Source organism: Zonotrichia leucophrys, chromosome 6, assembly GCF_028769735.1.
Source record: "Zonotrichia leucophrys gambelii isolate GWCS_2022_RI chromosome 6, RI_Zleu_2.0, whole genome shotgun sequence".
Lineage (NCBI taxonomy): Eukaryota > Metazoa > Chordata > Aves > Passeriformes > Passerellidae > Zonotrichia > Zonotrichia leucophrys.
In genome coordinates this window covers 7613299-7626110 of record NC_088176.1, presented here as the reverse complement: position 1 = coordinate 7626110, position 12812 = coordinate 7613299, and the positions used below count along the sequence as shown (strand labels likewise).

The 12812-nt window shown below is 36.4% G+C and overlaps 1 protein-coding gene across 3 annotated transcripts in view; it reads left to right on the top strand.

Moving 5' to 3' along the window:
* ATRNL1 (attractin like 1) overlaps nt 1–12812 on the top strand; it is a 440678-nt gene that overhangs the window by 32017 nt on the left and 395849 nt on the right. For all 3 annotated transcript variants that reach the window (XM_064716242.1, XM_064716241.1, XM_064716243.1), the window contains exons 2-5: nt 6643–6726; nt 8678–8791; nt 9263–9391; nt 12383–12591. In XM_064716242.1, the coding sequence (XP_064572312.1) occupies nt 6643–6726; nt 8678–8791; nt 9263–9391; nt 12383–12591 (536 nt within the window). The remainder of the gene's footprint in view (nt 1–6642; nt 6727–8677; nt 8792–9262; nt 9392–12382; nt 12592–12812) is intronic.

Genomic DNA, 12812 nt, shown 5'->3' with positions numbered 1-12812 from the left:
TGAAAATACTCCAATCCTTTGTTCAGTGGGAGAGATTACTGTGCCTGTTATTCACCTTATCTCTTGGACTCTATTCATCTATAATTCTGTGAATCATTTTTGTCCAAAAAACTTGGAATGGATCATTCTGACATGTGCTATTACTGGAAACTAAAGGAGAAAATTTCTTTACATGAAGGAAAAGTCGAAGGCTCTTTATTCATCACTACTTTTCTTTGGACTTAATATTTAGAACTGTCAGGTGGAAGAAAACTTTGCTTTAGTGCCTCTTACACAGTGCTGGTGTCTGGCAACTGCTTAGTTTTAGCCAACACAAAAAATGGTGCCATGTTGTAATGGCTTGAATGATTTGCATTATAGTATAGAAAATTAATGCAGCTGTCAGGGTGGAGACCATGGGTGCAGAGGAGTTTTAATTTTTGCTAGTACTGCCTTTATGCTAGTGGTATGCTGTGCTTTGTACGGTGAATGAATAATGAATATGAATATTCAGAAGCTGTTGATGTAGTTGAGTAATAGATAAAAGGGCTGTTATGAAAGGTGCAGGAGTCTTTATGAAGACCTTTAGCACAAAAATACACAAACAGATTTTTTTCTTTTCTTGTGGAGCTCATTGCTGTTTGAGTAGGGTTCCTCACTATGCAGTGTGACCAGAAGTTACTATCTTTTAAGTAAACACTTATATCAGAGAAAGAAAACTAGGTTTTCCTACTGAGCAAGTGATTATAAATGAAATTTTCCATGCAGCAATTTCCAGCTGATGTGAGCTGCATTGATCCCATATAATACAGTCTGATAGGGGCAGAATTGGATTTGAATTTCTACACCTGAGCGGGTGCGATGAACCTCAGTAAGGGGAACTGCAGTAATATCATTGAGCTCCTCCTGTGGAGGAAGGTAGCAATCTTGGGGAATTACTGGTTGTACACAAATCAGCATAAAAGCAGTTCTTCTACTATTTGCATTCAGGAGAACTGGATTCAGAGCATTATGTATAATAAATAATTCTCTGGTTGCTTTGCTGGTCAGACTACAGCTGGAGAAGCAGGTACCATTTTGAGGTGCAGATGACATGGAAAAATTCTAGAAGAAGGAAGTCTAGAAAATAACTCATGCTAGATTAAATTGCTTTATTCCTCTCTTCAAAAGAAAGAGGAAGAATTTTAGCTGATTTCCAGGTCTACATTCAGGAAATATGTCTAAGTAAGAAAAAGGTGAAATAGACATTTAGAAATACTTTCTAATAATAAGTAATTACTAAAATAGATTGCCTTGGAAGGTTGTAGACTTCTATCATTGGAATTATTAAAATCAGATTAGACAAATAACTGAAAAAAGTTTTCAGTATAATCTGAATTATAATAATATTATAATGTAGTTGGGATAGGTGTTAAAACATGTTGTAACTCAAATGTCAATTTAAGGTAAAAAAATAAGCCAAGTACCACTTTGTGAAGAGCTAGAAGAAAATTCTTGAGTAGTTAATGCAGTATTTTCACATTTCATTTTAAAATAGAATAAATATTACATTTAATATTATAATACTAATTTTATCTTCTGCATCTGATTTGTTGATTGTGTCTTCTATTGCTGTGCCCACATTTCAAGTCACTTCGTGGATTCCCTCATAGTCACATATTCAAATATCCTATTCTAAACAAGCTGTCCTGGTCTGTGTTCTGTGAGTTTATATAATGTTGTGCAGCCTAAGCAAGGGAACAGATTTCATTTATGTAATTGAAAATGCATTGCATAAGTAAGATGCCGTAAAAGTTTGGACTTTGAAAGCAAAGCAACATCTACTCCTATGCAGAATCATTTTCTTGTTTTGGGACTACTGCAAAAATGCACTATAGAACAGCAGCCTTTTTCAGAAACAGAACACATGCCAGAATTAACCTTAAATTAATGTTTTGCACCAATCAGAGTTTATTATAAATTATTATAATAATAATTTAAAGTTATTTAATAAAATTAAGGTTATAAATTATTCCAGCTAATTTAGTGGTTTTTTGTTTTGTTTTTTTAACGCAAGTGTTAAGTGTCTTGAAATACAGGATATCTCCTCTTGGGGAAAAATTGTTTATGTGTTCTAATCTTGATTTTAATTTTCTGGGATTTTTGGATTGTTTTGGAGCGTGGGTTTGTTTAAAATAATGTAGAAAGATGGACTCAGGATGAACTGAATTCATCACTAGGGTTTTCACTTTTGCAAGAGAAACTACTACTTGGTCAATGAATAAACTGAAACCTCTCTAAGAGCAGGCCTGTGATTACTTAGCATGTGAGAAGTTGTCATGAGTGTCCCTTGTGTTTCTAAATATAACTACTTCTATTACTGCTAAGCAGTATGTAACAAGTAGAGGAGGGTGATTGGCATATGCAAATATTTCCTTAATGTATTGAATATTTTTTCCTCTTCATTAGTCATTGAAGAAAAATTAGAGCTACAGTATGTTCAGTACTTCCTTTTTTCATATGTGAAAAAAAACCCCAGCAGCAAGTTATACAATGAATGTAAAAATGCAGGAAAATCAAATGAAAATTCTTTGAATTTTTGTTAGGTGCTAGTCAATGCTTTAGGCCTGGAAGAAAAAAATCTGCCTTTGTGGTTTTTTCAGAACATATTGTTTTTCAGATATTCCTTTGAAAAAGTACTGGAAAACCTTCTTAGTCTGTCATTCAATATTGTAGTATGAGAAATGGCCTCTTGATAACTTCTGCATTTCTTTCTCACTGATTCAGGCTTGTACTGTCAGGTGGTTGGATTTTTTTCCCCTTCTTTATTAATATATTCAGCTGATCTCAGATCTGTGCAGTCTCTTTCCCTGCTGTAAATGTTAGACACAAGATCTCAACTAGAAAGGTTGCCAGTACTTCTATTTATGAAGAACTTGATCTTTTAACTTTGAAGCACAGTTATTGATTTTTATTTCTTTTTAATAAAACATATTTTCATAAAAGATGAAAAGGAGATGGAGCAAAATTTTTCAGCAATGGAGAGAATGACTCTTGACTGACACACCAGTACTGATATTGAGATGGATCTGTAAAGCCAAATGTGCTCTATATTGTATACTCAGATACATCTGAAGTAGGAATTGCAAAGTAATCCCAACATTTCCTAAAATTATCAGTAGAATTTCAACATTTCTTAAAATTATCAGTGACACTAAGTAATATAGGAATAAATGAATTTTTTAATAAGTCTTTATTTAATAGTGAATATTTGTAATATTATGAATATAGCTTATGCTTTTTCTCCTAAAGCACTGATATTATAAATCGGACCTCTGTCCATCTACCAGCAGTTTTGTGGATCTTCATGTTCTGCTGGTGACAGAAAATAGCCAATAACTATTCTGGTTTAAATTAGTGCCCCTCTCTAAAAGATTTGGTGGTATTATTTTTTGCAGGAGGATGCAGGAGATGACAAGACTGCGTTTTTCACAGCTCTATAAATATTACAGCAGGAAGGGCCATTTTAATAACCTGCTCTGACGTCTTATGTATTGCAGGCGTAGATTTCATCTGACTGCTCCTTCACTTTGGACCAATCATTTCTGCCTGAACTAGAATGTACTTTTTTCCTTGAAATGCATCAGTCTTGGTTTAAAGTCTCTGCAGTGGTGAATATTGCCACTGTACATTCTTTATTTGCCATAATTTTATAGCAGTGGTAATATTCCAGGTGAATATAGACATCCCTTTGGTTGCCTGTGTTGGCTTTAGCCCTTGCATTTCTGGTGTGTCTGTGTGCTAGGTGAAACCCTGAGGTGTCACATATTTCATGGAATCTGTTGCTGACTGATTACCTTGGTGAGTGACTGACCTGTCACTGGTGCTTCTGAATGCTTTTAAATGTGCAGCATCCTGATGTCTTTCTGTTGTTTGGTGGATCTGTTTTACGGTGTACTGAGATGGGAAATGTTCTCTTGGCATGCACCCTCTAATTCTTTATAGGCTTTGATTATGACCCTGCTAACTAGGAAAAAATATTGTTGAGAACATTATGAAAGCTGATGTGCAATTTCAAATGACAGTGCACAGCATCAGCTGCTCCCCTGTGTGTTCTGTTTAGGAGGTTGGAGTGTGGGTGGGATTAACCTGGGGTGCCTGGGCAGGTCACACAAATGGTTCTGGCTTCCTCTCATCACTGAGGCTTTGTTGCCGGGCTTGCAAGGGTTCCTCAGGGGTGAAGAGATAGACGAGAATCTTGACTCCATGATCAGAAGGCTGGATTTATTATTTTATGCTATATATTACATTATTACTATACTAAATGGAATAGAGAGAGAAGTTCAGAAGCTTGCTATGCTAAGAATAGAAAAATGAATGAATAAACAAAAGGAGCTCTCTCTGATGATGTCCCAGAGAGAGCTTGGTCTTTGATTGGCCCTTAATTGTAAACATGGAACATGGGCCAATCTCAGGTGCACCTGTTGCATTCCACAGCAGCAGATAACCATTGCTTACATTCTCTTTCTGGGGCCTCAGCCTTCCAGAAGAGGGAAAAATCCTAAAGAAAGGATTTTTATGAAAAGATGTCTGTGACAAGGCTTTCTCAGCGGTGAGCAAGGAGTGGGGTGCAGTGCAGGCACCTCTGTGACTCATGAGGGCATCGTCAGGGTGACTCATCTGGATTGTGGCTATTTGACAGAATCACTGGTGGCCACAGAGGAAAACTGCTGATGAGTACCTGGCTTCGTATGAAAGAGAATATTGCCCTTGATTGGGCAAGGGGTTACCTGAAAGTGGTACTGCTTATCTTTGTGAGTTATGGGATTTGGTATTTGATAACACTTGGAAAGAAAAATAATACAGAAAAATTCTTGGTGTGACTCAAGAAACTTACAGTAATTTCCATCTGTCTTGCTATGTATTTATCTTACAGTTTTCTACAAACATTACTGCAAAGTAATGCTGTGCTCTTATTTATTTACTTTTTTTTCCCAACAAAGTGAAATGTCTGTTTCAAAGGCTATCTACTCTTCCAAAAGTAACTTATCAAAAAATTGCCATCCTAGGAGACAAGGGAAATTGTTTGTACTTTACTAGTACCAAAGGGCTGATCTAATAAGAACAAGTCTTGTAAGTCACCTCCATTGCACTGTACAACTACTAAGAAGGCAATGGTCATGACTGCAAATGAGTACTTCTAATATTTCATACTTCTGCCAGGAAAATCTGTGTTTTGTGGATAGCTAAATAAGACTTTACTTCTATATATAAATCATATGACAGCACTGAAATTATTTTGATTGGAATATTATGTATTATTGCCTTTTATTAAAAAAAAAGAGCACACAAAACGGATGAAAGCTTTTCTTATTTAGTGATAGTTATTCTTAATGATTTTCTTTCTACAATATAGTGAAAGAAATAAGTGTTTCTGAGGATGTTTTTGTATTTGTTGTTATTTGTTATTAAAGAGTGAGATGATCTGTTTCCCCAGTGGAGTAAGGCCACTGGAGATGTGTGTTAAGGCCTGAACATAATCATAAAGGATGCAGAAAGTAGAATGGATTAGTGAAGATACAATGTGCTGAAGATACCAGGCTCTTTTAGAAAGCTTTTATGTTAATAGATTATTGAATTTCATCTGCTGTTTTATCACTGCATAGATTAATACAAAGTAATAAATATGAATGGGTGAAAAAGATTCTCTTTCTTGCATAAAAGGAATTTCTATATGTGATGAATATTGAGCTATTAACACTCAAAAAAAGTTACAGCAGATATTTCTGTTTCAAATGTCAGAATGGTAGTTGTTGAAAGAGCAAATAAAATCTTAAATGGGAATAGAGAATAAAATGGAAATAATATTGCTACTGTAATAATATTCTACTGTACAGATTCATGGTTCACTTGCATCTTGGATACAATGTGCTGAGCTCTGTTGCATCTCAGCAGGCTCTAGGAGAATACAAAAGATTTATTAAAGGCAGTGAGCAAGGAATTCTCAGGTTGGAAAAGGGGCAGAGGAGGAAAGAAGGGAAATAAACCACAGATCATTACATTTTGAGTGGTATAAAGCATGAACCCAGAGGCACAGCTGTGGACTGAAAGTGTCCCTAAGCTGCAAGCCATTGAGGGTGGTGTGATGCTGTGTGGAGAATCTGCAGGGATTCAGCCTGCTGGATAATCACTGGGGAGCACTGTGCAGAGACAGGGTACTGAGTAGGAATAACAGAGCAGCAGGCTGCCAGATGTGCTTATTCAAATTTATATCTTAATTTGTCTTGAGCTAGGAGAGTTTTCCGATGGCTGGTGTTGTCTAATTTCAGAAGTAAGTCGTAAGGCAATGGCAAAGCAAATAAGCAAAGCAAACAAAGATGCTCTTAAACAAACCCCCCTGACATTGGCTTGGATCCATTTCATGTAAAGGATAATTTAAATTATTTGCTGCTGAACTAGAAAGAGTACAAGTGAATGCCTGGGGGAAGAAAGCAAATCAATGATATTAGAAGAATTAGAATTCAAGTTTTTGTGAGCACAAATTGTGTGATGAGAAATATGAAGAGAGACTTGACTGTTTTCCCTACCCCAATTTTCTTTTCATCAAGAAAGAATCTATTGGCATGTTGATGATTCATGTTCTGTTGTCTCTGGTTTATTACAGCCCTGTTTTTCCTCTTGTAGGTTAACAGAACCTTCTGGATATTTAACAGATGGACCTATAAATTACAAATATAAAACTAAATGCACGTGGTTAATTGAAGGATAGTAAGTATCTATTTTCATAGCCTAAATTTTCTAAACAGTTTGGTACTATGTGTTCTAGAGATCAAAAGAACTCCTGACATAGAGATTGCATGAGGGTGTAATATGAACAGTTTGGTGTTTTGTTACTTTGCTTTGGTTTTGTTTAAATTTTATGTAGGATTTAAAAAAGAAGGTATTAGGATTGTCAGGATTTCTTAGAGTTGGCCAAATTCCATTTCCATTCAAATTGCTGGCAAAAATTAGGCTGACATTGATATATGGCTGGTGCTGCAGGCCCTCAAAACCCCGTGATAAATTTGTTGCATGTTTGAGTACCTTTGCATAAGTTCCAAAAGTAGTTACAGAATCCCTTTATTTAACTCATTACCTGACTTATCTTATTTAACTCATATCAGTGATAAATCAGCAATGGCCTCAAGCACAGAATGCTTATTCAGTTATGTGTTCCTCAAAAGTTAGTGCTTCTATAAAGTATTTTGTATTCTACAGTTCCTCATGTACTTAGTTTTGAATTAGTTTTATGTCTACAGTTTAGGTTCCTCATGCCTGTTGCTAATTTTCCAGTTTATGCAGCACAGAAACTCACAGACATGCCTGAAGAAATAATGAGACACATAAATTAGTGTGGCTAAGTGTTAATGGCACAAACTGGTTACATTTCAGGATGATTCCACCCCCCCAGGATATGGGTTAGGTTTTTGCTGACTCTAGTTCACAATTCTAGAAGAAAATGAACTCCTTCTGTACTTCCATGTTGTTATAATCTCAATTATCTTGGATATCTGCTCCACTGCTGCAGTTCAGAAATTATGTGTCTGATCTGACTTTGGTCTGCTTATATGCAGACAGCAATTTAAACAAAACAGCAGTGAAGTTGTGAGTGTTTGCAAAATAATTTAAATTTTATTATCTAGAAGACCAAGCTATAACTGAATATGTGTCTGACCTAGCTAGGCTTCTCTTTTTGCTCAGGAATATTTGTACTGCACTGCACTAAAGTGGAAACACACCTCAGCCCCTCGGGCAAACTCTGCTTTGAAGCTGTTCCTCACTCCATTCCTCCTGCTCTCAGGAGATGGCAGAGTGGGGAGCTGGAGGAATCAATGTGCTGCACGGTCTGGGGAGGAGTAAGGCAACCAAATGTCAGCACACAAGGAATTCACATATGTGTATAATACTGAGTCTTAAAAAATGAACAAAGAGCTTTCCAAAGGATCTGTCACAAAACTCCACATGTTTTCCAAACTGACAAATTTTACTTAAGCCTGTCTACAGAGAGAGAACTACCAAGAAAATAATCATGATGTTTCATGGAATACATACACACACACACACACACACATATATATATATGTATGTATGTATGTCTGGTAATTCTGTGATATGTAAAAATTCCCCTTTCAAAAAGTTTACAGATCCATTTGGACCTCAGCCAAAATGTCACTAGTGACATTTCCCACATGTTGGCAGAGGGTAGGAGGCAGGCACTTGCACTAATACTGGTTGAATTTTAGATTTGTGTTTTAAGATTCTTATTTTCAATAATTAGTGTAATACTGGAAAGAGGATGTGTAGGTGATTTTATCTTGAAGGATTCTTTAAAGTTCATACTCCTGACATTGTAAAGTAAATTTAGTGTATTAAAATGAGATATTTTAATTGCTCTAAATTTGTGGTTCTGAACATTGATAAAATCTGGTGAAGTTACACTTCTCATTAACTTTAGGGATTATTAGCTTTAGTGGACTGAATATGTTATTTTAAAATTTTCTAAGATAAAGGGAAATATTTGCTTGCCCTGGCTTTTGTTATTTAACACTTTGAAATATTTAATTACTACTCAAAATGTTTTAACAGAGTTACATTGGCATGATCAATTCTACTGTGAGCTCTTGATCTTATGATCTCAATAATTTTGTAAATGTGTTACATCAATGTTCTTTTTTTTCAGCCCAAATGCAATACTAAGATTAAGATTTAATCACTTTGCCACAGAATGTAGCTGGGACCATATGTATGTATATGATGGAGATTCTATATATGCACCTTTAATAGCTGTATTTAGGTGAGTGTATTTACTAATATTACTGTCCATGTAGTCATGTATGGACATTTTCAGTTATTGGGGGGAAAAGTAACATTAGAGGCTTTAATATGTTTGTTAGAGTGCTTTCTTATCATAATATTATGGTATCATGTATGTAAATTTGTATTAGAATGCATTCCAAAATGTTAAAGTTTTGGTTAGATAATCATAGCAGAAACCCATTTTTTGGATACTTACTGCTGGCATTGAATGGAATGTTAATGCTTACACACAGACACTTTCCTGAAAACCCCTGACTTACCTTGCACATACATGGACAAGTTTTATATACCTTGTATACCTTTTATTAAAAAAAGTTTTAAAATTATATTTATGAGTAATCTTGTTTATATAGTTAACCAGCAGAATACCAAACTCCCTGTTTCCTTTTTTTTTCCCCTAAATATACCAAAGATTGCTTAAAAACATTTTTCTCCTTCTCTTTTCCAGTGGTCTGATAGTCCCTGAAGTGCGTGGAAATGAAACTGTTCCTGAGGTGGTTACTACATCTGGCTATGCATTGCTACACTTCTTTAGTGATGCTGCTTATAACCTAACAGGATTTAACATTTTTTATTCGTAAGTATTTCTGTACTAAGTAATTACCTTTGTTTTTTTCAATAGCATAAATGATACTCAGTGGTAAGTGTCCAAAACCAGGGAGCTGGGCTTGTAATAAATTATTAAGGTATGAGTTAGGGGAAAAAACCTCCTAGAGACAGAGTATGGTTTTTTTGAGTGAAGTCACATGGCCATTCCCAGAGTATGTTTTTCCTGTGCCATATGGAACTAGAATGTATCCCCTCCAGTGTTTATCCAACACATATAGTTGTCATATGGACTAGAAGAGAGATTATATCTGCTGTCATATAAATTCCCTTCTCTTGAACTGGGATCATCTGTTGCTTGATTTCTCTTGCTGAATATACTATGGCTTTTGAAACCTTCCAAACAGTTCCACTTGGATTTTTGTGCCAGCCACAAAGATTTTATTCCATTTCTTTTCCTCTTCTTGGGTATTTCCCGTCCTGTTTTCCATCTCAATCTACACTCTGCCTTTGTAGATCTTATCTGCACTGTGTGTCTTTTAGTTTCTGTGATGGCAAAGTCTAATCTGATATGACCATGATTGCTTCATCTGGCAGACCTGAGCCTTTTCCTTTTTATATGCATCAGTTGTTTGCAACTTCTGTCTCCTTTGGGATGTTCATGTGACACAATGCAACATCTCTTTATATTGCCTGCCTTGGCTCAAGAGGAGATTGCTTGGTCCTGTTGGACCTGTTTTTTCATGGGAGTTTTTCCATGATTGAAGATGTGCCTGCTGCTGTCCCTCAATCCCTTCAGATTCTGAAATAGCAGTTATTGGGATATGCTGGCCAGCACTGCATTTCTTATGTTGAAGTACATGCAACATTTTTGTCATATTCTTTATTAGTTTAAAATTCCTATTTGTGTTTCTGACCATAGCTTTGCTCTTGGCACAATACTTGGTATATTGTCTTTGGGAAGATTACTGCTGTAATTTGCAGCAGATTGCCCACCTTTGGCCACATAATAATAGCTATTGAAAGTTTTGGAAACCTCACTATATATATTGCATTGGAAATAGCAGTGTAGAATACTGGGTATTTTTAATTTTTGTCAGTTGACATCAGTAAAATGTAATCACCTGGCAGACTTTCTATTGTAATTAGTTACATTTTTCAGTTATCCCTGAAGCTTTTATTGCACGTTTTTATTTGTCTTGGGAGCAAATGGCAATTAGACTTGGCATTCTTAAGAAATGAGTGTATGTGCATTCTTTCATTACTTGGTAATGTGGTGCATGTTGCATATCATTACCTAATTTTTTTTTGGGTAGATTTAAAATAAATGAAAAAACTTGCCAGTTTTTAATTCCATCACATTTATAACTCATGAAATTCTATGTATTCTGTTCTTCTGTGTCTTTTATTGCAATGGATACTTTTAAAGCATTTTTAATGAACCAACAGTAACATTTTTATGATAAAGAAGTACCTACAATTGCTTTTTATGGCTGCTTCTGTCACTGGTCTGTTGTACTCTGCTTCTCTTACCCTCTTCCTTACTTTTTGACTTCATCTTGATGGACCACTGTATTCCTTAATTTTGGGGAAGACAGAAACACAAAATCTGTGACCAAAGTGCCATTTCAGTAGCAAACAACTGTAATTACTTCAGAATAGTCTGAGTAAATTTTCTGTTCCTTGGAGTCAGGCAACTTTCTTCCAATTCTGCTGATCCAGTTTTTCTCATTTTGTTTGAATCCTTAATGAACCAGTTGGAGTGGGAAATGGTCTGCTTTCCAACTAACATCTCCTGGTGGAAAAACTTAACTGTTCACCCTCCTGCAGAACACTCCCTGTGAGGCTGGGGGAGAGGTTCCTCACAGCTGTAGCGTGCATCTGTTAATGCTTTCAATGGTTTTAATGCCATGTATGTTACCAACTAAAACCCCCAGGAGGTTTGGAATGATGGTCAGATGTGGGATTTTCTATATCAGTCCTTTGAGAAGTGAGTCTTTAGGAGACAAAAATGTTTCCTCGCTGTCCTACCACAACTACATTTTGTCAAAGGCCAGCCTTGAACAATTCTTTGCTAACTTTTAACAGCTCTTTCTTCATTCAGTAAGGAAGACCTTGAACAGTATCCATTTCACATCTGCAGGGAGTGGTCTGTATTATCATCAGAGGGTTGTAGCAACACTTTATTCTGAGTTTGCTGTGAGTCATCGAAAAGAGTTTCAAATCCTGCTTGGACTTCATCAGGCACACACTGCCTGAGTTCATGGAAACTCTTGGACCCTCGTATTCCATGTCCTCCATCTTCCCTCATTTCAAGGAGTTGCCTGCATTTCTGGAACCACTTTGCTTGATTTTACACCCCAATTGCCTGTGATCTCAGTGTTTGGTAGGGTGTATCACAGAAATGCTAACTCCCAGAACAGTCATAGACTTCTTTCAGCTTAGGCTCTCCTATTTTTGCATCTTGGACTGCAGAGTTAAGGTGGCTCTTTTTTTAAGGATTCAAAGAATGAAGTGCTACCTGTAAGTAGTTTCAGGATATTAGCCATCTTGTATTTTTCCTTACTTGTTCTTCCCTCTTTTATTCTCCCCAGATGTTAGGCAGACTGTTTATAGTATGGACCAAAGCTGCTCAGGAAAACCCTTTAACTGTATGCCTGTGTGGAGAGTTTATGCTCAATTACTTACAGTGTGGTTGTTTCTAGAGATAACAAGCATTTGAAAGGACTGAGTGCTTATACTGGAATGTAGGACAAAAATAGGTGGTGATCTGTCCAAGCAGGGCCTGTCCTTCTGCTTCATGTCAGTATTTGTTGCAGTGCAAGGTATTCGTGATCCTGAGTGCATCAAAAATTTTGTATTTAAGATTGGATCAACACCTTTTGAGCTCATTTGCCTGTAAAATCATCATTAAACTTGAGTTTTATCAGTAAATAGAAAATTTTCATGATAAAACATACTTTATCTAACAAATACTGCTGCAGTACTGTCAGATATCTTACTTTCTTTTTTTTTTTTTCAGAATTAACTCTTGCCCTAATAACTGCTCAGAACATGGCAAGTGCACAACCAGTCTGTCTGTGCCGAGCCGGGTGTACTGTGAGTGTGACAAGTACTGGAAAGGGGAGGCCTGTGACATTCCCTATTGCAAAGCCAACTGTGGCAGTCCAGACCATGGCTACTGTGACCTGACAGGGGAGAAGCTCTGTGTCTGCAATGACAGCTGGCAAGGTAAGCTTTGCTTAGCTTTCTATCCAGGTGATTTGATTTTCTCCCTGCCCTCCTTTTAATGTCACATCATTGCATCATATTTTTAGTGTTTCCTGAAGTAAAGTAGCCACTGTCTGCTTTTTGTTGGGTATAATTTGTAGCAGCCTCTCAATGAAACAGGAAGGTGAACTGCTTTGTTATAATGGTGCAAGACTGTCTGTGGGATAATGGATGTACTGTAA